Below are 23,621 nucleotides of genomic sequence, written 5' to 3' on the forward strand. Positions count from 1 at the left end.
ACATACATACATACATACATACATACATACATACATACATACATACATACATACATACATACATACATACATACATACATACATACATACATACATACATGTCTTTTATAGGACTTTTCTTACTGATATTTCTGATACTGAATAAAAGAACATTCCATATAGAGAAGCATCCTGTATCTTTTATGCTCAATGTAACTAATAACCATACATTGTTTTATTGTTCTATTTATGAAAAATCTAAGTGTTTTAATATGTTGTGACTTGTTTATTGTTTACTCCATGTGTAACTCTGTGTTGTTGTCTGTTCACACTGCTATGCTTTATCTTGGCCAAGTCGCAGTTGTAAATTGAGAACTTGGTCTCAACTAGCCTACCTGTTAAATAAAGGTGAAATAAAAATATATAATAATTTAAAAAATGTTGTTACATTAGTTAATTTTTGGGGCGAAAATATGTTTTTAATGTGGATTTCTAATCTAGAAAGTTATTGTAACTTTCATTCCAATCTTTATACATTTTGTATACAATTGCGAACGCACCCGACGCTTGGAGAAAAATATCTGTCTCATCACCGGAAGTTGTCACACTGCTGATGCTCCGCCACCGAACGCTACATTCTCCCATAAATCCAAAGCTGTGAACAGGTATTTAACTTTATATTGACAATTATGTTATCCCAAGTTGCAGAGAGAGTCTTGCCATATATACGCTTTATATAATGAAAGAGGCAATGTTTAAATAACTTGACGAACAATAACACACGCTGCTGTTGCGAGATTAGCTAGCCAGTCTCATCCCAATGTTTACAAATTTTCCCCCCAAGCAAGTGTGGCTGACCAGTAGAATATGACAGCTAGCTAGCTAAACCATGTGCAACTGAATCATAGAGGGCTTCAAATGAGTTGACAGTAGACTGCTTATTGAGAGACAAACACATTTCTTAAAACAAATAATTTAGCAATATATATGTAGTGTAACTATAGCTAGGTAGTACAGAACTGTGCTGTAGTCCTCTTGCTCAGTTGTGCACTGGGGCCCTCCCACTCTTTCTATTCTGGTTAGAGACAGTTTGAGCTGTTCTGTGAAGGGAGTAGTACGCAGTGTTGTACGAGATCTTCAGTTTCTTGGCAATGTCTCGTGTAACGGATGTGAAACGGCTAGCTTAGTTAGCGGTGTGCGCTAAATAGCGTTTCAATCGGTTACGTCACTCGCTCTGAGACCTTGAAGTAGTAGTTCCCCTTGCTCTGCAAGGGCCGCGGCTTTTGTGGAGCGAAGGGTAACGATGCATCCACCTTCGAGGGTGACTGTTGTCGTTGTGTGCAGAAAGTCCCTGGTTCGCGCCCGGGTATGGGCGAGGGGACGGTTTAAAATTATACTGTTACACTCGCATAGAATAGCCTTCATTTCTCAGAACAAGAATAGACCGACGAGTTTCAGAAGAAAGTTATTTGTTTCTGGATATTTTGAGCCTGTAATCAAACCCACAAATGCTGATGCTCCAGATACTCAACTACTCTAAAGAAGGCCAGTCTATTGCTTCTTTAATCAGTACAACAGTTTTCAGCTGTGCTAAAATAATTGCCAAAGGGTTTTCTAATGATCAATTAGCCTTTTAAAATGATCAACTTGGATTAGCTAACACAACGTGCGATTGGACACAGGAGTGATGGTTGCTGGTAATGGGCCACTATACGCCTATGTAGATAATCCATAAAAAATCTGCCATTTCCAGCTACTAGTTATTTACAACATTAACAACGTCTACAATGTATTTCAGATAAATTTGATGTTATTTTAATGGACAAAAAAATGTGCTTTTCTTTCAAAAACAAGGACATTTCTAAGTGACCCCAAACTTTTGAACAGTAGTGTAAGTTGTGTATATATTTTTTCCCCAGATGCTTGGAGAATGGGGACAGGTGTGGTGGCTGATTTTGGTCCCAGTGAGTTCATCTCTGGCCTGTGCCACACGGACACCCGTGACCCGTTCCCAGTGTGGCGGGATGGAGCCATCAGCCCCTGTTTTAACCAGCTGGTTCTGGGAGCCCTGGCTCACGCTGTGGTGGCCGTCTTCAGTGCCGTCTACCTGAGTGCTCAGAGGTAACTTTAGGTCACAGTTAGGCCGCTCACAAAATCACAAGGCATAGGCTAGAACATTCTGGCCACTATTAATCCTACAGCACATACAGTAGCATGCAATACAGGCCCCCATATTGCACCTAGGCAAAATAAAGATGCATACCTCCAGAACAGTAAGTTCATGTCTAGTTCATGTCTAGTTCATGTCTAGTTCATGTCTGTCCTGGATCCCATTCTGTAGATCGGCATCTTTATCAGTTATTATATCTAGCCAGGCCATATTTCAGACGGCTCATCTACCATTTTATCCTTTTGCATTACACAGATGCAGTCTCCTCCGGCCCTCTCCCCCGTGTGGCTGGGGCCTCAGGGTGGCCTCGGCCCTACTGGTGGCCCTGCTCTTTGTGGGGGACTTAGTCCTGGTGGCCCTCCTCCACCGGGGGGACATGTACCTGGACGTCCTGGCTGATGGATGTGCCGTTCTAGCCTGGCTGGTCCACTTTGGGGCCCTGCTTGTCCTCCAGAGGTCCATCCATAGAAGAACCAGGGGTCCCTCTATGTTACTACTGCTGGTGCTGTTGCCTATCCCTAACCTGGTGGTCATCCTGCTGGCTTACGCCCGGGATTCCACCTACCTGGACCTGGCGGAGCCCCTTAGAGTGGCCCGGCTGGTGCTCGCAGCCGCCCGGGGACTCCCTCTCCTGGTCTACCTCCTGGCCTTCGCTGCTCCCTGCGTTGGTGAATGTTACACCTCCATGTCCGTCAATGATGCAGACAGCTCACTCCTCATCCCAGAGAGTTTCTCCCAGGACACGGGAGAGATGGTGGCAGAGGATGGCAGTGGCTGCATCTCCCGCCTGCTGTACCTGTGGTTGAACCCTCTGCTGAGGCGTGGGCGGCGTGGGGAGCTGGAGAGGCCATGCGACGTCTATCTCCTTCCCCGGAGACTGCGCACCAGCGTAGTGCGCCGGCACTTCCTCCGCTGCTGGGAGGACTGCCAACAGCGGGCAGCAACACAGAGAGGGAACACTACACCCAGGCCTGCAAGCAGGAGCCTACAGAATGGAACATGGACTTCATCCCTCCAGGAGGAATTATCTGGCATAGCAGTGGAGGAGGTAGGACTGTTAAAAGTGTTGCACAAAGCCTTCGGGCTGCGGTACTACCTGCTTGGAGTGCTGAAGCTAGCAGGCAACATGCTGGGCTTTGCGGGGCCCCTGCTCCTCAGCAGCCTGGTGACCTACATGGAGGAGAAGGGGGCCCCCATCAGCTGGGGGGCCTGGTGTGCCACGGGCCTCTTCTTCAGCACCTTATTCTCCGCCCTCATCCGGAACCTCTTCGTCTTTGAGGTCTCGAAGGTCTCACTATCGGCGCGCGCCGCCCTCGTCTCCTCCATCTACGGCAAAGCACTGCGGGTCAACGGCGGTGGCTTGGCGGCGCGGTTCACCCTGGGTGAGGTGGTCAACTTCATGAGCACGGACACGGACCGCGTGGTCAACTTCTTCAACAGTTTCCACGAGATGTGGAGTCTGCCCTTCCAGTTCTCTATTGCCCTCTACCTGCTCTACCTGCAGGTGGGCGTGGCCTTCCTAGGAGGACTGGGTGTGGCTCTGCTGCTTGTGCCGCTCAATAAGGTGCTGGCCTCGAAGATCATGGAGAATAACAAGCACATGCTCACACATAAGGATAGTCGTGTCAAGGTGAGAAATTCTCTATGGCTTTGGCTATCTTTGACTTTTATCTTAACACACCAACCATAGCAAACATCAATATGGACACTATGTTTATTGTTTAGAGTAGTACTATTAAGTAGTAATAAAGTAGTAATTGCATTATACAACTTCATACATACTATACGGGTTCTTGTGGACCTAGTCCTACAGCTTTTATATTAAAATACTTCAATATCAGATGTGAGATGTGAACTCATTCAATGTCATCTGTCTGCCCTGTCCTTGCCTTCCAGCTAATGACAGAGGTCCTCTTTGGAATACGAGTCATCAAGTTCTACAACTGGGGGGCCTACTTTGCCCAGAAGATAGCAGATTGTCGGAGGCAAGAGTTGTCCCACCTCAAGGCCATTAAGTACCTGGATGCTCTGTGTGTGTACACCTGGGGAGCTCTACCCGTAGTGATATCTATCATCACCTTCGTCACATACGTGCTGCTCGGCCATGAGCTCACTGCAGCCAAGGTAGGCATGTTTCATTTTGTGAAACTAGAGCGCTTCGCATTTAAATGTCAGCAAACTATTTTGCAATCAATCTGTTCCAATGTCCCCACTAGCATACCACCTTGTATGAAGTAATGTTTCGGATAGAACATTCCAAGTGGTGGCTACGCCAGAATGGACATGGGAAGAGACGTATTAACTGTTGAAAGACCTACTAGCTGATACCCAGGAACACAATGAGGATGTGGGTACATGAGACTAATTCGAATAGGGACACTTCCCCTCCTCCATTGCAGGTGTTCACCACTCTGGCTCTAGTGGGCATGCTGATTCTCCCCCTCAACAGCTTCCCCTGGGTCCTCAACGGCACCCTGGAGGCCAAGGTGTCCCTGGACCGCATCCAACGCTTCCTCAAGCTGCCCAACCAGGACCTCGATGCATACTTCAGTCATGGTGGGTGTGTGTGTGTGAGTGCGCAGCATAAATTAAGTATATTTTGCTTGTACATACATCATTAATTGTTATACATGATTAATACATGTTCAATAACTCTGTCTATGAAAGTGAGATATGCGATTATGTGTATGAATGTTTTTCATTTACTTTGTGGCTCCAACTTACAGTGGCCCCTGAGGACACCCAGGACACCATTGTGATGAGTCGGGGCACATTCTCATGGCAGGGGCCTGGGGGGCCAGACCACCCCACAGAGGGAGATACAGGCTCTGAGACTGAATCCACCAAAGGAAGTCTGCTGCTCCATAGCCTCAACCTCACCATCACTAAGGTGTGTACCCTGCATCACTAACTATGTAACCTATATATACAGCGTGTAAATCATGAGGTCTACCATCGAATCACTGCAATGTTGTAATGCTTTTTTTCTTGTCCGTCAGGGATCCCTAGTTGTTGTGGTGGGAAAGGTGGGCTCTGGGAAGAGCTCGTTACTGGCAGCCATCACTGGAGAACTCAACCGGTAGTGCTCATCGCCTCATTTACTAAGTCTACAAAGCTCAAGTAAATTTGTTTTGTTTGTTTATTTCAGTGACCTTTTTTCGATCTATCATTGAGTTATTACTTCCCTCTGTAGGCGTGGAGGTGTTGTATACGTCCAGGGCAGGGAGGATGGTTTCGGTCTAGCCGCTCAGGAGCCGTGGATCCAGCATGCAACAGTTCGGGACAACATCCTATTTGGCAGAGACTACAATAGTTCCTTCTACCAGGCCGTGGTGGAGGCCTGTGCTCTCACAGACGACATCAATGTGAGACTCAGCATCTCTTTTTCTTTTTCACTCTCTTTATTTGTTTCTGTCTCTGCTTCAATCTCTCTTATCCTCACAGACAACCTCAATGCTAGATTTCTCACCCATTCCATTTTATTTTGGCCCAGTACAAGCTTTACTTGACAACCCCTAATATATTTGTGATATATCCAATGAATGTTATAAACACACATTCCAAACTCGGCGCATATGAAAGTATTTGACTGAATTGTCTTGTTTGTCCAGATTCTGCCTAATGGGGACAGGACCGAGGTGGGAGAGAATGGAATTAATCTGAGTGGAGGACAGAAAGCTCGCCTGGCCTTGGCCAGAGCTGTTTACATGGTAAGAGTCCTCACCAGATTCCATGGTAACACAACAGCCATCTCGAACAGTGAATCTCCAACTTGATTTAACAAGCAAGCTTTTACCAGGTTGGGAGTTTGGATAGCAGAAAACATTCAATGATTAGCTTTTTGTACTGAAGGTTTATCTCTCTTTGTCTTTATCTCTCTTGCACACATCTGCATTACTCCCCCGCTCTCTTTTAAACACACAAGGAGAAAGACATTTTCCTCCTGGACGATCCACTGGCAGCAGTAGACACTGACGTGGCCCATCACCTCATGGAGAGATGCATCATGGGAATCCTCAGGAGCAAGACCAGAATCCTTTGCACCCACCGCATAGAGTTTGTGGACAAAGCTGATGTGGTGATTCTCATGGACAATGGAACAATTATTAAAACTGGTAGTGAACTTGGGCCTTATGTTCTTCAATTGATAATGGAATAATGAATTACTTTTCTGTGTTAACACATTTATATGTCTGAATAAACTCATTTGTTTTAAATAGGTACACCTGAAGAGGTCCTTCCTTTGGTAGAAGCAGTGCCCAAGAACCGGAAGAATGACAGTAATGCAAAGGAGAAAGGTAACAGTAGTCATTAATGTCTCTTAGCATTGTGTTTTGGGAATATATTGCTTGCGAAACAGTGCTAATATCAGTGATGCAGAGGAACGAAGCTCCATTTAATTACTTTCTACATCTTGAATTGAGTGGTGGACTATTGTATGAAAAAATTGCCAGGTGTTTTTATATGCATTCTGACTTGAATCAGATGTTATTGAGCGAGAGGAGGAGCAGGGTCCGTCCAATGAGCTGTTTGCAGAGGTGGAGTCTTCACTCTCAGGGGAGGAGCAGAAGGCTGTGGGCGGGCTGGCCTGGAAGGTTTACCACGCCTACTGGAGAGCGGTAGGAGGGGCTTTGGCTGTCTCCATCCTACTGTCCCTACTCCTCATGCAAGGTACAGTGACCACCTGGTGCCTTAATCACATCACACTTCTGTTGCCTTTGCAGTCTTGTGTATGTTTTGTACATTTTGCTGTATTTGTCCCTCAGCCTCTAAGAATGTGTCTGACTGGTGGCTGTCCCACTGGATCTCTAACCTGAAGAACAATGGTTCCTCCCAGAGTGTTCTAATGCCTGCCTACAGCTCACCACATCTGCTGCTATTCTCTCCTGGAGGACTAATGTAAGTTAGAGGTTGTTACAACGTTAGGACTGATACCCTAGATAAGATTACAATTACTCAGAGTGTGCAGTGTGATTCCTCTTATATAATCCACTTACGACTCCACACTGCTTTAAGTCATACTTAGATTCATTTATATACAGAGCCTCTACATATTTTAGATTGTGCAGTAAAAGGATTAGGTTTCATGGAGGTGTCAAGTCCCACAGACATCCATGATGCAGCACACACGCATGACAAGATTTATTAAGCAATTGCATATTAAAATGCATGTTTCTGTAGCTCAGTTGGTAGAGCATGGCGCTTGTAACGCCAGGGTAGTGGGTTCGATTCCCGGGACCACCCATACGTAGAATGTATGCACACATGATTGTAAGTCGCTTTGGATAAAAGCGTCTGCGAAATGGCATATATTATTATTATTATTATTATCTCCAGGCACCCGGTCAGTATTATGGAAACGACACCTTTCGCCAACATAAGCTCAGAGGTGAAGTTCTATCTGACGGTTTACGGTTCCATTGCGGGGGCTAACACGATCTTCACCGCCATCCGAGCCTTCCTCTTCGCCTATGGAGGCATCCGTGCAGCATCGGTTGTCCACAACAGACTGCTGGACACAGTCCTCAAGGTGGGCTTTTTCTGTTAAGTTGACTCCTCGGGAAACTGGTTTAGTCATGGTCATGGTTTCAATCATGCAAAGGCAGTATTTTAAATTTGTAGCATAAATATGATTTATTTTGAAAAATTCTCATTGTTCAACTCATGCTGTGAGAGCAGTGGAGGCTGTTGAGGGAAAGATGGCTCATAGTAATGGCTGGAATGGAGTCGGTGGAATGATATCAAACACATCAAAGATGTGGTTGGTACCACACCATTGACTCCATTCCAGCCATTATTATGAGCCGTCCTCCCTTCAGCAGCCTCCACTGTGTGAGAGTTGATGCTTTCAAATAATTTACAGTGTACTTGTTGTGTGTCCACACATTTCTAGTGTTGGGTACTGTTTGTAAAAAAAAAAAAAATATTATATATATATTATATATGGCATATATTAAATTATTATACATACTTTTTTTGTACTTAAACAAAAATGCTTTATTTGATAGAGGAGAGACAGTGGGAAAGCTAGTTTTAGGCTGAAAAGGCTTTGGTCCCATGCTGCAGCGCTATATGTGATCGGGAGGCAGCGGTTTAGACTGCTAGACCACCTTAATCCACGTGTTTGTAATGTTTACTATTTACATTGCCATGATAGAGTACAAACACACCTAACTACCCCTGACCCGCCTCTCTCTATATCAATCCAGGCTACAGTTACCTTCTTTGACACTACACCGCTGGGCCGCATCCTTAACCGCTTCTCCTCCGACCTGTACAGCGTGGACGACACTCTCCCTTTCTTCCTCAACATCCTGCTGGCTAACATCTTCGGCCTACTGGGCATGCTGATAGTGATGAGCTACGGTCTGCCCTGGGTCCTAGTGCCCCTGCTTCCCCTGGGCCTGCTTTACCACTGCACACAGCGCTTCTACCGACACACATCCAGAGACCTAAAGCGTCTGTGCAGCCTCACCCTCTCGCCGGTGTATTCACATTTCTCTGAGACGCTGAGTGGCCTGGGTACCATCCGAGCAAGTTCCAGTGCCTCCAGGTGAGGACGGTAAAGTTAGAATGAGGAATTTATATTTTAGGCCAATCTAGATCTGTGGTTGCCAACTTTGATTTGGCTAGTTGAATCAGGGGTGTTAGCGGTTAGTGCTGAGCTGGCACAAAAGCCTGCTTAACCTGTACCTCTCTAGGACCAGTCCAAGGTCCAAGCCGAAACATGTTTTTTGTGCTGGCTACTACTGTAATATTTGAAAATGTAAAAATAAGTGAATTGTTGTGGTTCCAGATTCGAGGAGGAGAATGAGCGGCGCCTGGAGCAGAACCAGCGTTGTCTGTTCCTTTGCAATGCCGCCATGCAGTGGCTGGACATCCGCCTGCAGATGATCGGCGTCGTCGTGGTGACGGGCATCGGCGTGATCGCCATCGTCCAGCACCAGTTCAAATCCATCGACCCAGGTGAGCAGCCAGCTAGCGTGTTAGCATGTGTCCCATAGTCAGGACAGACCTAGCACAACACAGGCCTTGACTCAGATTACACTGTTTATGTCTACTAGTTGTTGAGGCTGGTGTAGAGGATAATTTAGAAATAGTATCAGTATATGTACACTGAGTGTACAAAACATTAAGAACACCTCTTTCCATGACATCGCCTGAACAGGTGAATCCAGGTGAAAACTATGATCCCTTATTGATGTTACTTGTTAAATCAACTTCAATCAGTGATGAAGGGGAGGAGACAGGTTAAATGATTTTTGAGAAAATTGAGACATGGATTGTGTATGTGCCATTCAGAGGGTGAATGGGTAAGACAAAATATTTTGTAGTAGGTGCCAGGCGCACAGTTTGTGTCAAGAACTGAAACACTGCTGGGGTTTTCCACGCGCAACAGTTTCCTGTGTATATCAAGAATGGTCCACCACCCAAAAGACATCCAGCCAAATTGACACAGCTGTGGAAAGCATTGGTGTCAACATGGGTCAGCATCCCTGTGGAACACTTTTGACACCTTGTAGAGTCCATTCCCTGACGAATTGAGGCTGTTCTGAGGGCAATATTGTTTTGTATTGAGTATACCCTAGACATGTGTCTAGGCCTTAATAATGACTGTTTATCCTATGGGTGTTCTCCCTGCCAGGTCTGGTGGGTCTGTCCCTGTCCTATGCTCTGTCCATCACAGGCCTGCTGTCAAGCCTCATCTTCAGCTTCACCCAGACAGAGTTGCAGCTGGTGAGTGTTGAGCGCACCGAGGAGTACTCCACCACCCTGCCCACTGAGCCACAACACAGCAACCCTCAGGTGAGGAGTCCTGTGAGGGCGTGTGTCTTATAGCATACCACTCAGCTGCACCTCATTGAAGAGGTTTCATAATTCATTTTTTCAATGTCAAAAGTGTACACCACTCTGTAGACCTTTAGAAGGTTATGTGTCAGGTTTTCAGTGGTTGTCTTTATGAGGTATTGGATAGATGTTATTTCTAAAATGACTAAATCTATTTGTTCAAGTTCTTTGGGTCTTTTAGCCTGGTCAGTTACTTCTTACTGAAGTGGCCACTAGAAAACAAGTACATTTGTTAAATGACTGAGGACCCATCTACTTCCGTCTTTACCATAGGTGCCCACCTCGTGGCCGGAGCAGGGTTGGGTGGAGTTCCGTGGGGCCGTGCTGTCCTACAGGGAGGGGCTGCCCAACGCCCTGGACGGGGTGAGCCTGGTGGTCCGGCCTGGGGAGAAGGTGGGGGTGGTGGGCCGGACGGGCTCAGGAAAGTCCACCCTGTTCCTGGCCCTCTTCCGCATGGTGGAGCTGAACCAGGGTCAGATCTTACTGGACGGAGTGGACACCAGACAGGTGGGACTGGCCCAGCTCAGGTGAGAGGGTTAAGAGATGATGTTGATGAATATGGTGGTGATATGATGATAATGGATTTGAATGTTTTTTTTGTACTTTTCCAACTGCTAGACTCAACATGATTGTTGAGTCTAGGTGACGACTTGGATGGTGATCTGTGCATCTGTAATAAAAGCCCTTTATAGGTAACGACATTCATCGTGCACATCTGCATATTTTGAACTATAAGAAATCTGTGTTCCTTCATTCATTCATGAATCTAGAGTAGTTGACAGATCAATCTTTCACACTGTATTTGTGGCTCCCCCTGCAGGTCCAAATTGGCCATTATCCCCCAGGACCCATTCCTGTTCAGCGGGACAGTGAGGGAGAACCTGGACCCATGTGGACGTCACCCTGACCCCCGGCTACTGGAGGTCCTGGAACACTGTCACCTCAGCCCTGTCATCAACCGCATTGGTGAGAAAGCGGGAAGGTGGGAGAGGATTGAGGACAATAGAGGAGGGAGATTGTGATGGTGATAGAAGGGAGATGGATGATGAAAAAGCATGCAAATGAAAGGGTGATATAGAGGATAAGAAATAGGAGGAGGAGTTGAATTAAACAGACAAACAGAATGAGGGGTATCAAACATGGGTGAAAGTAAGCCGGTACATTCCGGTAACATGTCCCGACAAAATAATTAGTGGTGGAATGCCGTCCTGGTAAAACGTTGCCCATTGCAATAATTAAAAGGAAATGCCAAGAAAACTATATGCAATGACACCATTATTTAACATTACCGCATGTCAGCTGCATGAAAATGAGCGAGTTTACTTAAAATTGGTCCACGTGCTGTGGTTCGAAGAGAACACAAAAATGTTGCGGAGATAAGTGACAGATGCGCACATACAGCATTGGATGCATCAATTCAGGCTACAAGAGTAGTGGGTCTAATGACAATCACTGAATGTCATTACACTTTTAGTTTTTTTGTAACAGATTTGTCTTTCCATTCAGAAAATTGCGGGTGCACTGGATGCTGGAATTATTTTGTGAGTGGACAAACATGCGTGGGTAGCTAAAAGGAGTGCCTTTTGAAGTGATTGTTTCACAATCAAGAGAACTTCATGACTGGTTGTTTTTATGCCACATTAAAAGTTAATACATGATAAAAGTTATGACACGGCGATCATATGACATTAATAGCGATTCTTCTATATGTAATATATCCATCTATATGTCATTCTATGATTAGACTAGGGCTGTTAGTGACCATATTACCGCCACACCGGAAGTCACGAGTCATGACCACAGTCAAATTCCGCGTGACCGTTTAGTCATGGTAACTAGGCTTCTCCAAGCTCTGATGCTCCTGATGGTCATTAGTAGCCTACCAAACTTGCTAACTGCCTGGTACTCAGCAGTCTATTGTCCTTCTAATCACTCTGACAGCAATGCAAATGTAATCAGAAATCAAATCAAACACTTCATGAGCTCATGTTGCGCAACATTTCTATAGGATGTGAAATTGTGGGAGAGAACAGTGTTTTGATGGCCTCTATTAAAAAGAGGAGGATCCCATCAGCTTTCTATAAGCTAGGCTTCCCTAATATTAAACACATTGCTTTGCTTTAAAACAGAAGTATAGCCTCCCTGGCTGGCATTAAAATTAATCACGGGAAAAGTTTCCTTCATTTGCTATTTAAGTGCATAGATTCAAGCAGACCACCATAGTCCCTGTGCCCAAGGAAGCGAAGGTAACCTGCCTAAAGGATTACCACCCCGTGGCACTCATGTCAGTAGCCATGAAGTGCTTTGAAAGGGTGGTCATGGTTCACATCGACAGCATCCTCCCGGACACCCTAGACCCACTCCAATTCGTATACCGCCCCAACAGATCCACAGATGACGCAATCTCAATCGCACTCCACACTGACCTTTCTCACCTGGACAAAAGGAACACCTATGTGAGAATGCTGTTCATTGACTACAGCCTATTGTTCAACACCATAGTGTCCACGAAGCTCATCACTAAGCTAAGGACTCTGGGACTAAACACCTCCCTCTGCAACTGGATCCGGGACTTCCTGACGGGCCGCCCCCAGGTGGTAAGAGTAGGCAACAATACGTCTGCCACGCTGATCCTTAACACTGGGGCCCCTCAGGTGTGTGTACTTAGTCCCCTCCTGTATTCCCTGTTCACCCACGACTGTGTGGCCAAGTACAACTCCAATACCATCAAGTTTTCTGACGACACAACAGTGATAGGCCTGATCACCGACAACGATGAGACGTCCTATATGGCGGTGGTCAGAGAACTGGCAGTGTGGTGCCAGGACAACAACCTCTCTCTCAATGTGAGCAAGACAAAGGAGCTGATCGTGGACTACAGGAAAAGGCGGCCCGAACAGGCCCCCATTAACATCGACGGGTCTGTAGTGGAGCGGGTCGAGAGTTTCTTGTTCCTTGGTGTCCACATCACCAACGAACTATCATGGTCCAAACATACCAAGACAGTCGTGAAGAGGGCACGACAAAACGTTTTCCCCCTCAGGAGACTGAAAATATTTTGCATGGGTCCCCAGATCCTCAAAAGGTTTTACAGCTGCACCATCGAGAGCATCCTGACCGGTTGCATCACCGCCTGGTATGGCAACTGCTTGGCATCTGACCGTAAGGCGCTACAGTAGGTAGTGCGAGCGGCCCAGTACATTACTGGGGCCAAGCTTCCTGCCATCCAGGACCTATATAATAGGTGGTGTCAGAGGAAAGCCCATAGAATTGTCAGAAACTCCAGTCACCCAAGTTAGACTGTTTTCTCTGCAACGGCAAGAGGTACTGTAGCGCCAAGTCTAGGACCAAAAGGCTCCTCAACAGCTTCTACCCCCAAGCCATAAGACTGCTGAACAATTCATGAAATTACCACCAGACAATTTACGTTAACCCCCCCCCCTCCATTTGTTTACCTCAACTAGCCTGACCCCCAGCACACTGACTCGGTACCGGTGCCCCCTGTATATAGCCTCGTTATGTTATTCTTATTGTGTTACTTTTCATTATTACTATTTATTTTAGTCTACTTGATAAATATGTTCTTCTTCTTGAACTGCACTGTTGGTTAAGGGCTTGTAAGTAAGCATTTCACAGTAAAGTCTACACTTGTTGTATTCTGCGCATGTGACAAAGTTTGATTTGATTTGAGAATCGTCTAATGGGTGACATGATTAGCCTATCACTTGTGAATGATATATTATCAATTGTGAATGATGCCACTTGTGTGCATTAAGGCAGGAAACACCTAATGTAGCCAAGCCCATAGGCCTATATGTTTTGATAAGGTTTGAATCACAACTAAAGTGGCCAAATAACTTCTTAAAATTAAGCACATTAATCTGCTTAATGACCAGTGTAGAGCCTAACGTGCATACATAGGTAGCACACGAGTTTCAAATTTGGGGCAAATAATTTTCACCATAAAAATACACCTTTATAATAAAGAATTGCATGCATAATCGCATTTATGCTCACTTTTGCGAATTGCGTTTTCCTGCTAATTGATTGCATTTTGGAACATTCGTGCTTATAATGTGAAGAAATAGCCCAATGTTTATCAACATTTTAAGCTACATGTTCTGATCTGTAGTCAATGATCAACCTCATTGCTTTTAAAAGGGTTTTTATTTGTAATAAATATGCTAAAACCCTGTTTTCACTTTGTCATTGTGTGTAGATTGATGAGGAACAAAATTAATTTAAGCAATTTTAGAATAAGGCTGTAACATAACAAATGTGGAAAAAGTGAAGGGGTCTGAATACTTTACAAGTGCGCTTGGTCTGAATATACAGTGCATAACTGCCACTGGCCGTAAAAATGCATTGTTTTTTTAAGGGGGCATTACGGCCACACTAGGGGGATGCCACCAGGAAATTTGAGGCATTATCAAGTGCTTGTCAAATTGTGAATGAGAGACTGATGAAGTGTGTGCAGCCTTTGCAAGCAACAAAGCAGAGCTCATGCCTTTCATGCAACCTTTTTCAAATCTTCCTTACTCGCATCTTGCAGCCTTAGATTGTATTACAAATCAAAACATATAGCCCAAAGTTTGTATCACAACTAAAGTTTTGTATTTCTTTGTTAACCCCTCAACACAGAATAGCGCACTGCCTCAGAAATTGTTTGGTGAAAGCATCCTTTCTATTTTATTCAGCTATAGTTGAAGTCAGAAGTGTACATACACCTTAGCCAAATACAGTGAGGGGAAAAAGTATTTGATCCCCTGCTGATTTTGTACTTTTGTCCACTGACAAAGAAATGATCAGTCTATAATTTTAATGGTAGGTTTATTTGAACAGTGAGAGACAGAATAACAACAAAAAAATCCAGAAAAACACATGTCACAAATGTTATAAATGTTTTAAATTTATTTGCATTTTAATGAGGGAAATAAGTATTTGACCCCCTCTGTTACCTGTATAAAAGACACCTGTCCACAGAAGCAATCAATCAATCAGATTCCAAACTCTCCACCATGGCCAAGACCAAAGAGCTCTCCAAGGATGTCAGGGACAAGATTGTAGACCAACACAAGGCTGGAATGGGCTACAAGACCATCACCAAGCAGCTTGGTGAGAAGGTGACAGTTGGTGCGATTATTCGCAAATGGAAGAAATACAAAAGAACTGTCAATCTCCCTCGGCCTGGGGCTCCATGCAAGATCTCACCTCGTGAAGTTGCAATGATCATGAGAACGGTGAGGAATCAGCCCAGAACTACACGGGAGGATCTTGTCAATGATCTCAAGGCAGCTGGGACCATAGTCACCAAGAAAACAGTCGGTAACACACTACGCCGTGAAGGACTGAAATCCTGCAGCGCCCGCATGGTCCCCCTGCTCAAGAAAGCACATATACAGTGGGGCAAAAAAGTATTTAGTCAGCCACCAATTGTGCAAGTTCTCCCACTTAAAAAGATGAGAGGCCTGTAATTTATCATAGGTGAACTTCAACTATGACAGACAAAATGAGGAGAAAAAAAATCCAGAAGATCACATTGTAGGATTTTTAATGTATTTATTTGCAAATTATGGTGGAAAATAAGTATTTGGTCAATAACAAAAGTTTCTCAATACTTTGTCATATACCCTTTGTTGGCAATGACAGAGGTCAAAGTTTTCTGTAGGTCTTCACAAGGTTTTCACACACTGTTGCTGGTATTTTGGCCCATTCCTCCATGCAGATCTCCTCTAGAGCAGTGATGTTTTGGGGCTGTTGCTGGGCAACACGGACTTTCAACTCCTTCCAAATATTTTCTATGGGGTTGAGATCTGGAGACTGGCTAGGCCACTCCAGGACCTTGAAATGCTTCTTACGAAGCCACTCCTTCGTTGCCCGGACGGTGTGTTTGGGATCATTGTCATGCTGAAAGACCCAGCCACGTTTCATCTTCAATGCCCTTGCTGATGGAAGGTTTTCACTCAATCTCTCAATACATGGCCCCATTCATTCTTTCCTTTACACGGATCAGTCGTCCTGGTCCCTTTGCAGAAAAACAGCCCCAAAGCATGATGTTTCCACCCCCATGCTTCACAGTAGGTATGGTGTACTTTGGATGCAACTCAGCATTCTTTGTCCTCCAAACATGACGAGTTGAGTTTTTACCAAAAAGTTATATTTTGGTTTCATCTGACCATATGACATTCTCCCAATCTTCTTCTGGATCATCCAAATGTTCTCTAGCAAACTTCAGACGGGCCTGGACATGTGCTGGCTTAAGCAGGGGGACACGTCTGGTACTACAGGATTTGAGTCCCTGGCAGCGTAGTGTGTTACTGATGGTAGGCTTTGTTACTTTGGTCCCAGCTCTCTGCAGGTCATTCACTAGGTCCCCCTGTGTGGTTCTGGGATTTTTGCTCACCGTTCTTGTGATCATTTTGACCCCACGGGGTGAGATCTTGCGTGGAGCCCCAGATCGAGGGAGATTATCAGTGGTCTTGTATGTCTTCCATTTCCTAATAATTGCTCCCACAGTTGATTTCATCAAACCAAGCTGCTTACCTATTGCAGATTCAGTCTTCCCAGCTTGGTGCAGGTCTACAATTTTGTTTCTGGTGACCTTTGACAGCTCTTTGGTCTTGGCCATAGTGGAGTTTGGAGTGTGACTGTTTGAGGTTGTGGACATGTGACTTTTATACTGATAACAAGTTCAAACTGGTGCCATTAATACAGGTAACGAGTGGAGGACAGAGGAGCCTCTTAAAGAAGTTGTTACAGGTCTGTGAGAGCCAGAAATCTTGCTTGTTTGTAGGTGACCAAATAGTTATTTTCCACCATAATTTGCAAATTAATTAATTAAAATCCTACAATGTGATTTTCTGGATTTTTTTCCTAATTTTGTCTGTCATAGTTGAAGTGTACCTATGATGAAAATTACAGGCGTCATCTTTTTAAGTGGGAGAACTTGCACAATTGGTGGCTGACTAAATACTTTTTTGCCCCGCTGTACATGCCCGTCTGAAGTTTGCCAATGAATATCTGAATGATTCAGAGGACAACTGGGTGAAAGTGTTGTGGTCAGATGAGACCAAAATAGAGCTCTTTGGCATCAACTCAACTCGCTGTGTTTGGAGGAGGAGGAATGCTGCCTATGACCCCAAGAACACCATCCCCACCGTCAAACATGGAAGTGGAAACATTATGCTTTGGGGGTGTTTTTCTGCTAAGGAGACAGGACAACTTCACCGCATCAAAGGGACAGTGGACTGGGCCATGTATCATAAAATCTTGGGTGAGAACCTCCTTCCCTCAGCCAGGGCATTGAAAATGGGTCGTGAATGGGTATTCCAGCATGACAATGACCCAAAATACACGGCCAAGGCAACAAAGGCATGGCTCAAGAAGAAGCACATTAATCTCCTGGAGTGGCCTAGCCAGTCTCCAGACCTTAATCCCATAGAAAGTCTGTGGAGGGAGCTGAAGGTTCGAGTTGCCAAACGTCAGCCTCAAAACCTTAATAACTTGGAGAAGATCTGCAAAGAGGAGTGGGACAAATTCCCTCCTGAGATGTGTGCAAACCTGGTGGCCAACTACAAGAAACGTCTGACCTCTGATTGCCACCAAGTACAAATACTTATTTCCCTCGTTAAAATGCAAATCAATTTATAAAATTTTTGACATGCGTTTTTCTGGATGTATTTGTTATTCTGTTCAAATAAACCTACCATTAAAATTATAGACGGATAATTTCTTTGTCAGTGGGCAAACGTACAAAATAAGCAGGGGATCAAATACTTTTTTCCCTCACTGTACATTTAAACTTCACAATTACTGACATTTAAATCCAATTAAAAATGCCCTATCTTAGGTCAGTTAGGATCACCACTTTATTTTAAGAATGTGAACTGGCAGAATAATAATAGTGATTTATTTCAAATTTTATTTTTTTCATCACATTCCCATTGGGTCAGAAGTTTACTTACACTCAATTAGTATTAGGTAGCATTGCCTTTAAATTGTTTAACTTGGGTCAAACGTTTCGGGTAGCCTTCCACAAGCTTCCCACAATATGTTGGGTAAATTGTCTCCCATTCCTCCTGACAGAGCTTGTGTAACTGAGTCAGGTTTGTTGGCCTCCTTGCTCGCATATACCTTTTCAGTTCTGACCACACATTTTCTAAAGGATTGAGGTCAGGGCTTTGTGATGGCCACTCCAATACCTTGACTTTGTTGTCCTTAAGCCATTTTCCACAAATTTGGAAGTATGCTTGGTCATTGTCTATTTGGAAGACCCATTTGCAAACAAGCTTTAACGTCCTGACTGATGTCTTGAGATGTTTCTTCAATATATCCACATAATTTTCTGTCCTCATGATGCCATCTATTTTGTGAAGTGCACCAGTCCCTCCTGCAGCAAAGCACCCCCACAACATGATGCTGCCACCCCCGTGTGCCACGGTTGGGATGGTGTTCTTCGGCTTGCAAGCCTCCCCCTTTTTCCTCCAAACATAAAAATGGTCATTATGGCCAAACAGTTCTATTTTTGTTTCATCAGACCAGAGGACATTGCTCCAAAAAGCACGATCTTGTTTCCCCATGTGCAGTTGCAAACCGTAGTCTGGCTTTTGTATGGCGGTTTTGGAGCAGTGACTTCTTCCTTGCTGAGCGGCCTTTCAGGTTATGTCGCTCTAGGACTCGTTTTACTGTGGATAAAGATACTTTTGTACCTCTTTCCTCCAGCATCTTCACAGGGTCCTTTGATGTCGTTCTGGGATTGATTTGCACTTTTCGCACCAAAGTACGTTCATCTCTAGGAGACAGAATGCGTCTCCTTCCTGAGAGGTATGACGACTGCAAGGTCCCATGGTGTTTATACTTGCGTGATATTGTTTGTACAGATGAACGTGGTACCTTCAGACGTTTGGAAAGTGCTCCAAGGATGAACCAGACTTGTGGAGGTCTACAATTATTTTTCTCAGGTCTTGGCTGACTTCTTTTGATTTTCCCATGATGTTAAGCGAAGAGGCAGTGAGTTGGAAGGTAGGCCTTGAAATACATCCACAGGTACACCTCCAATTGACTCAAATCATGTCAATTAGCCTATCAGAAGCTTCTAAAGCCATGACATCATTTTATGGAATTTTCCAAGCTGTTTAAAGGCACAGTCAATTTAGTGTTTGTAAACTTCTGACACACTGGAATTGTGATACAGTGAAATAATCTGTCTGTTAACAATTGTTGGACAAATTACTTGTGTCATGCACAAAGTAGATGTTCTAACCGTCTTGCCAAACCTATAGTTTGTTAACAAGAAATGTGTGGAGTGGTGGAAAAACACGCTTTAATAACTCCAACCTAAGTGTATGTAAACTTCCGACTTCAACTGTATGTATTCTTTTTGAATTGTATTCTTCACACTATAAAATAATGCCACTGAATTCTAAGCAAATCTTGTCTGCTAATTGAAATAGTGTCGCCCACAGCCATGTGGCAAAGCCAGATCAGGGCCTAACATAACGACAACTCAGAATATGCGTTTCTGTTCTTCTGAAATAGACTGCATTTTCTTCATATCATGTTTCTTTAGACCTGTCTAAAATAAATAATGGATTTATTGTGATGGTGTAGGTTATATTACATCGGGTTATTAGACTTTTTAAAATGTAGAGGTTCCAAAGGTCTGCATCAGTGTGGAAGCCAGGAGATGCCAAATGTGTTTGTTAATTTACGGTCAATTACCGTGAGACCGGTCAATTACCGTGAGACCGTGAGACCAGTTATTTGCTTTACAATCACAAAATGTCATGATCGCCACAGCCCTAGATTAGACCCATTTAAAAAAAAACATAGCATGTCTAGTACCTGTAAGACATTAATTCTACTTTCACGTTTGGTATCAAACCAAGTGAGAGTGAAAGAACAAGGAAGAGAGTGACGGTAGTAATTAGTTCATGTTTCTGTCTGTAAGAGTTCGGTCAGGTGTCCTCACTAACATCTGTGTATCTTAGGTGGTCTTGGTGCTGAGGTGGGAGAGCGGGGCAAGTCTCTCTCTTTGGGACAGAGACAGCTGCTGTGTCTGGCCAGGGCTCTGCTGACTGAAGCTAATGTAAGAACCATCCCACACCATCTATCCATATTGATTACTAACATGGCTTTGAATTCAACCATCCATATCAATTACTAGACAATCAGCTGGGCTAGACAATCTGGACACTCTATTCCTAAAATGATCTGCCGCCATTGTTGCAACCCCTATTACTAGTCTGTTCAACCTCTCTTTTTGTATCGTCAGAGATTCCTAAAGATTGGAAAGCTGCCGCGGTCATCCCCCTCTTCAAAGGGGGTGACACTCTAGACCCAAACTGTTACAGACCTATATCCATCCTGCCCTGCCTTTCCAAAGTCTTTGAAAGCCAAGTTAACAAATAGATCACTGACCATTTTGAATCCCACAGTACCTTCTCCGCTGTGCAATCCGGTTTCCGAGCTGGTCATGGGTGCACCTCAGCCACGCTCAAGGTACTAAACGATATCATAACTGACATCAATAAAAGACAGTACTGTGCAGCCGTCTTCATCGACCTGGCCAAGGCTTTCGACTCGGTCAATCACCGTATTCTTATTGGCAGATTCAACGGCCTTGGTTTCTCAAATGACTGCCTCGCCTGGTTCACCAACTACTTCTCAGATAGAGTTCAGTGTGTCAAATCGGAGGGCCTGTTGTCCGGATCTCTGGCAGTCTCTATGGGGGTACCACAGGGTTCAATTCTCGGGCCAACTCTTTTCACTGTACAATGATGTTGCTCTTGCTGCGGGTGATTCCTTGATCCACCTCTACGCAGACGACACCATTCTGTATACATCTGGCCCTTCTTTGGACACTGTGTCAACAAACCTCCAAACGAGCTTCAATGCCATACAACACTCATTCCGTGGCCTCCAACTGCTCTTAAACGCTAGTAAAACTAAATGCATGCTCTTCAACCGATCGCTGCCTGCACCTGCCCGCCCGAATATGTGGACAACTAAAAAAAGCTAGGTGTCTGGCTAGACTGTAAACTCTCCTTCCAGACTCATTAAGCATCTCCAATCCCAAATTAAATCTAGAATCGGCTTCCTATTTCACAACAAAGCCTCCTTCTCTCACGCTGCCAAACATACCCTCGTAAAACTGACTATCCTACCAATGCTCGACTTCGGCGATGTCATTTACAAAATAGTCTCCAACACTCTACTCAGTAAACTGGATGCAGTCTCTGTTTTGTCACCAAAGCCCCAAATATCACCCACCATTGCGACCTGTATGCTCTTGTCGGCTGGCCCTCGCTACATATTCGTCGCCAGACCCACTGGCTCCAGGTCATCTATAAGTCTTTGCTAGGTAAAGCTCCGCCTTATCTTAGCTCACTGGTCACCATAACAACACCCACCCACCCAGAGCACGCGCTCCAGCAGGTATCTCACTGGTCATCCCCAAAGCCAGCACTTCCTTTGGCCGCCTTTCCTTCCAGGTCTCTGCTGCCAATGACTGGAACGAATTACAAAAATTGCTGAAGTTGGAGACTTCTCCCTCACTAACTTTAAGCATCAGCTATCTGAGCAGCTCACTGATCGCTGCAGCTGTACACAGCCCATCTGTAAATAGCCCATCCAACTACCTCCCTCATCCCCATATTGTTTTTATTTACTTTTTTTGCTCTTTTGCACACCAGTATTTATACTTGCACATCTATCACTCCAGTGTTAATTTGCTAAAATGTAATTACTTCGCTACTATGGCCTATTTATTGCCTTTTTCTATTGTTATTGACTGTACTTTTGTTTATTCCATGTGTAACTCTGTTGTTTTTTGTCGCACTGCTTTGCTTTATCTTGGCCAGGTCGCAGTTGTAAATGAGAACTTGTTCTCAGCTGGCCTACCTCGTTAAATAAAAGTGAAATAAAAAACTAACATGGCTTTATTTCTCAACCATTGTTTCCTCTCTATAGATACTGTGTATTGACGAAGCTACAGCCAGCGTTGACCAAAAGACTGACAAACTGCTACAACAGACAATCAGAGAGACATTTCAAGACAAGACCGTCCTCACCATTGCCCATAGGTAAATTACTCGAAGAACACAACTTTACATAATAATCTTAAGTGCTTTAGTAGACATTTAAACCGAATTATACATAACTTAAGTTTTCATGGTACATTTTATAACGTAATTTGACACCTTGATTTTCTCTGTCAACAGGATCAACACCATCTTGGACTCCGACAGGGTGCTGGTGATGCATTCTGGGAAGGTGGTGGAGTTTGACACCCCTGCTGATCTGTGCCAAAGAGATGACTCTATTTTCTGCAAGCTGGTTGGTGGGAGGGGAGAGTAAGAAGAGAAGCTATCAGAGGACTAAAGACAATGGGAAATGTCAATGGGGATCTCTCTCTCTCTGTTTCCTCACAGGAGGCCAGTGGGGGTTGGACTTGGTGGACCAACCTGTTCAATGGAGGTGGTAGAAGTCGGCCCTATAATAATTACTGGTCCAGGGTCATAATCAATTTTTTTCATCCCCATAATCGTTAAGGTTAGGATTTAGTGTAGGGTGATCTGAACCTAGATCTGTGGTTAAGGGCTGAGACTTCTGCCTTGAGGACCACTGACTGACATTTGACCTCTGAGAGCAAGGTCTGAATAGTCCAACCCAAGTGAGATTATTATTTAACTACATTTTATGAAGCCGGGTTCATTTTCTAACCTGGGCATTGTGGAATTTCTCTGCTTTTTATTCAGGAAACACGTTAATGTGGTACAAAGAACTGATGTGTCAGTAGCACAGAGGTAATGAAGGAACATAGAATAAGTACTGTAATTGCTTTTGTGTTAAAGGGAGTAATTTATAGAGCTATAATGGATTTATTTTGACTGAAAAGTTTTCTTCCTAGAGTAAGTCAGTCATTCACATTTCAGCATCGTCATTCATTTATGAATGTCTGAGATTCCTCTTGCACCTGGTCTGTTGGCAGTATGACCTTTATAGCTAGACAGAGTGCACAATAATGGACATTCTTCACATAGATAAAATGCATGTTTACACACTGTTTGCTCTATGGACGTGTTGCAGACGAATAGACTGAGATAAATAGACATTTTAAAGTTACTCTTTTTCTATTTATTTACCATTCACACAGATAATATTTGTTTGGAAGTTTCTCACAATATTGTTACATCTGATTTCAAGCCATTCTGTAGTAGAACTACTGTATATCAGTCATTTGAGAATGTTTCTGTTTTGTAATACACTGTAAGAGAGAACATCTCAGGGAGAATCGCCTTTACATACAGCGTTTTCACTTGAGGTCAGTACTCTCATGTACAGTAATATGAAGGTGTAACATGTTCAAAATTAAATGGCTCTACTGGTTTTACACGTCTTGTCACTGTTATTTATTGAGTTTGCTTGAAGTTCATTATGATAATCGTCATAATTAGTCATTAGTTATATTTCTGTTTTACACATCCCATGTTATTGTTTTGTTGAGTTTGGGTTGATCAGAATGTCAGTACGATTACATAATTGTCATTAACGATAATTGGAAGGAGGAGGAGCTCCACCTTAAAGGTATGGTTACATACCGGTAGTAAGAATGTTATGTCTC

General features: G+C 44.1%; 1 protein-coding gene across 4 annotated transcripts; it reads left to right on the plus strand.

Annotated features, from left to right (window-relative positions):
• Positions 1-551: 551 nt before the first annotated feature.
• Positions 552-23,390, plus strand: LOC118389280 (ATP-binding cassette sub-family C member 10-like). 4 transcript variants are annotated; one of them, XM_035779176.1, is made up of 22 exons: positions 552-644; positions 1,899-2,100; positions 2,405-3,779; positions 4,046-4,273; positions 4,549-4,705; positions 4,876-5,039; positions 5,149-5,228; positions 5,343-5,514; positions 5,761-5,859; positions 6,075-6,264; positions 6,370-6,447; positions 6,635-6,820; positions 6,916-7,048; positions 7,487-7,679; positions 8,359-8,702; positions 8,946-9,115; positions 9,795-9,955; positions 10,271-10,524; positions 10,818-10,963; positions 19,987-20,084; positions 21,968-22,080; positions 22,219-23,390. In XM_035779176.1, exons 2-22 carry the CDS (start codon positions 1,910-1,912, stop codon positions 22,352-22,354), a joined length of 4,668 nt encoding a protein of 1,555 aa, XP_035635069.1. In that variant the 5' UTR covers positions 552-644; positions 1,899-1,909; the 3' UTR covers positions 22,355-23,390. The 4 variants fall into 4 exon arrangements, 3 of the variants coding, with proteins under 3 accessions (XP_035635069.1, XP_035635070.1, XP_035635067.1); XM_035779174.2 differs by lacking the exon at positions 552-644 and adding an exon at positions 1,537-1,676; XR_008144727.1 differs by lacking the exons at positions 552-644; positions 21,968-22,080; positions 22,219-23,390 and adding exons at positions 1,536-1,676; positions 18,877-19,018.
• The last annotated feature ends 231 nt before the right edge of the window (positions 23,391-23,621 follow it).

The sequence above is a fragment of the Oncorhynchus keta genome, chromosome 10 (genome assembly GCF_023373465.1).
Source record: "Oncorhynchus keta strain PuntledgeMale-10-30-2019 chromosome 10, Oket_V2, whole genome shotgun sequence".
In the NCBI taxonomy this organism is placed as follows: Eukaryota; Metazoa; Chordata; class Actinopteri; order Salmoniformes; family Salmonidae; genus Oncorhynchus; species Oncorhynchus keta.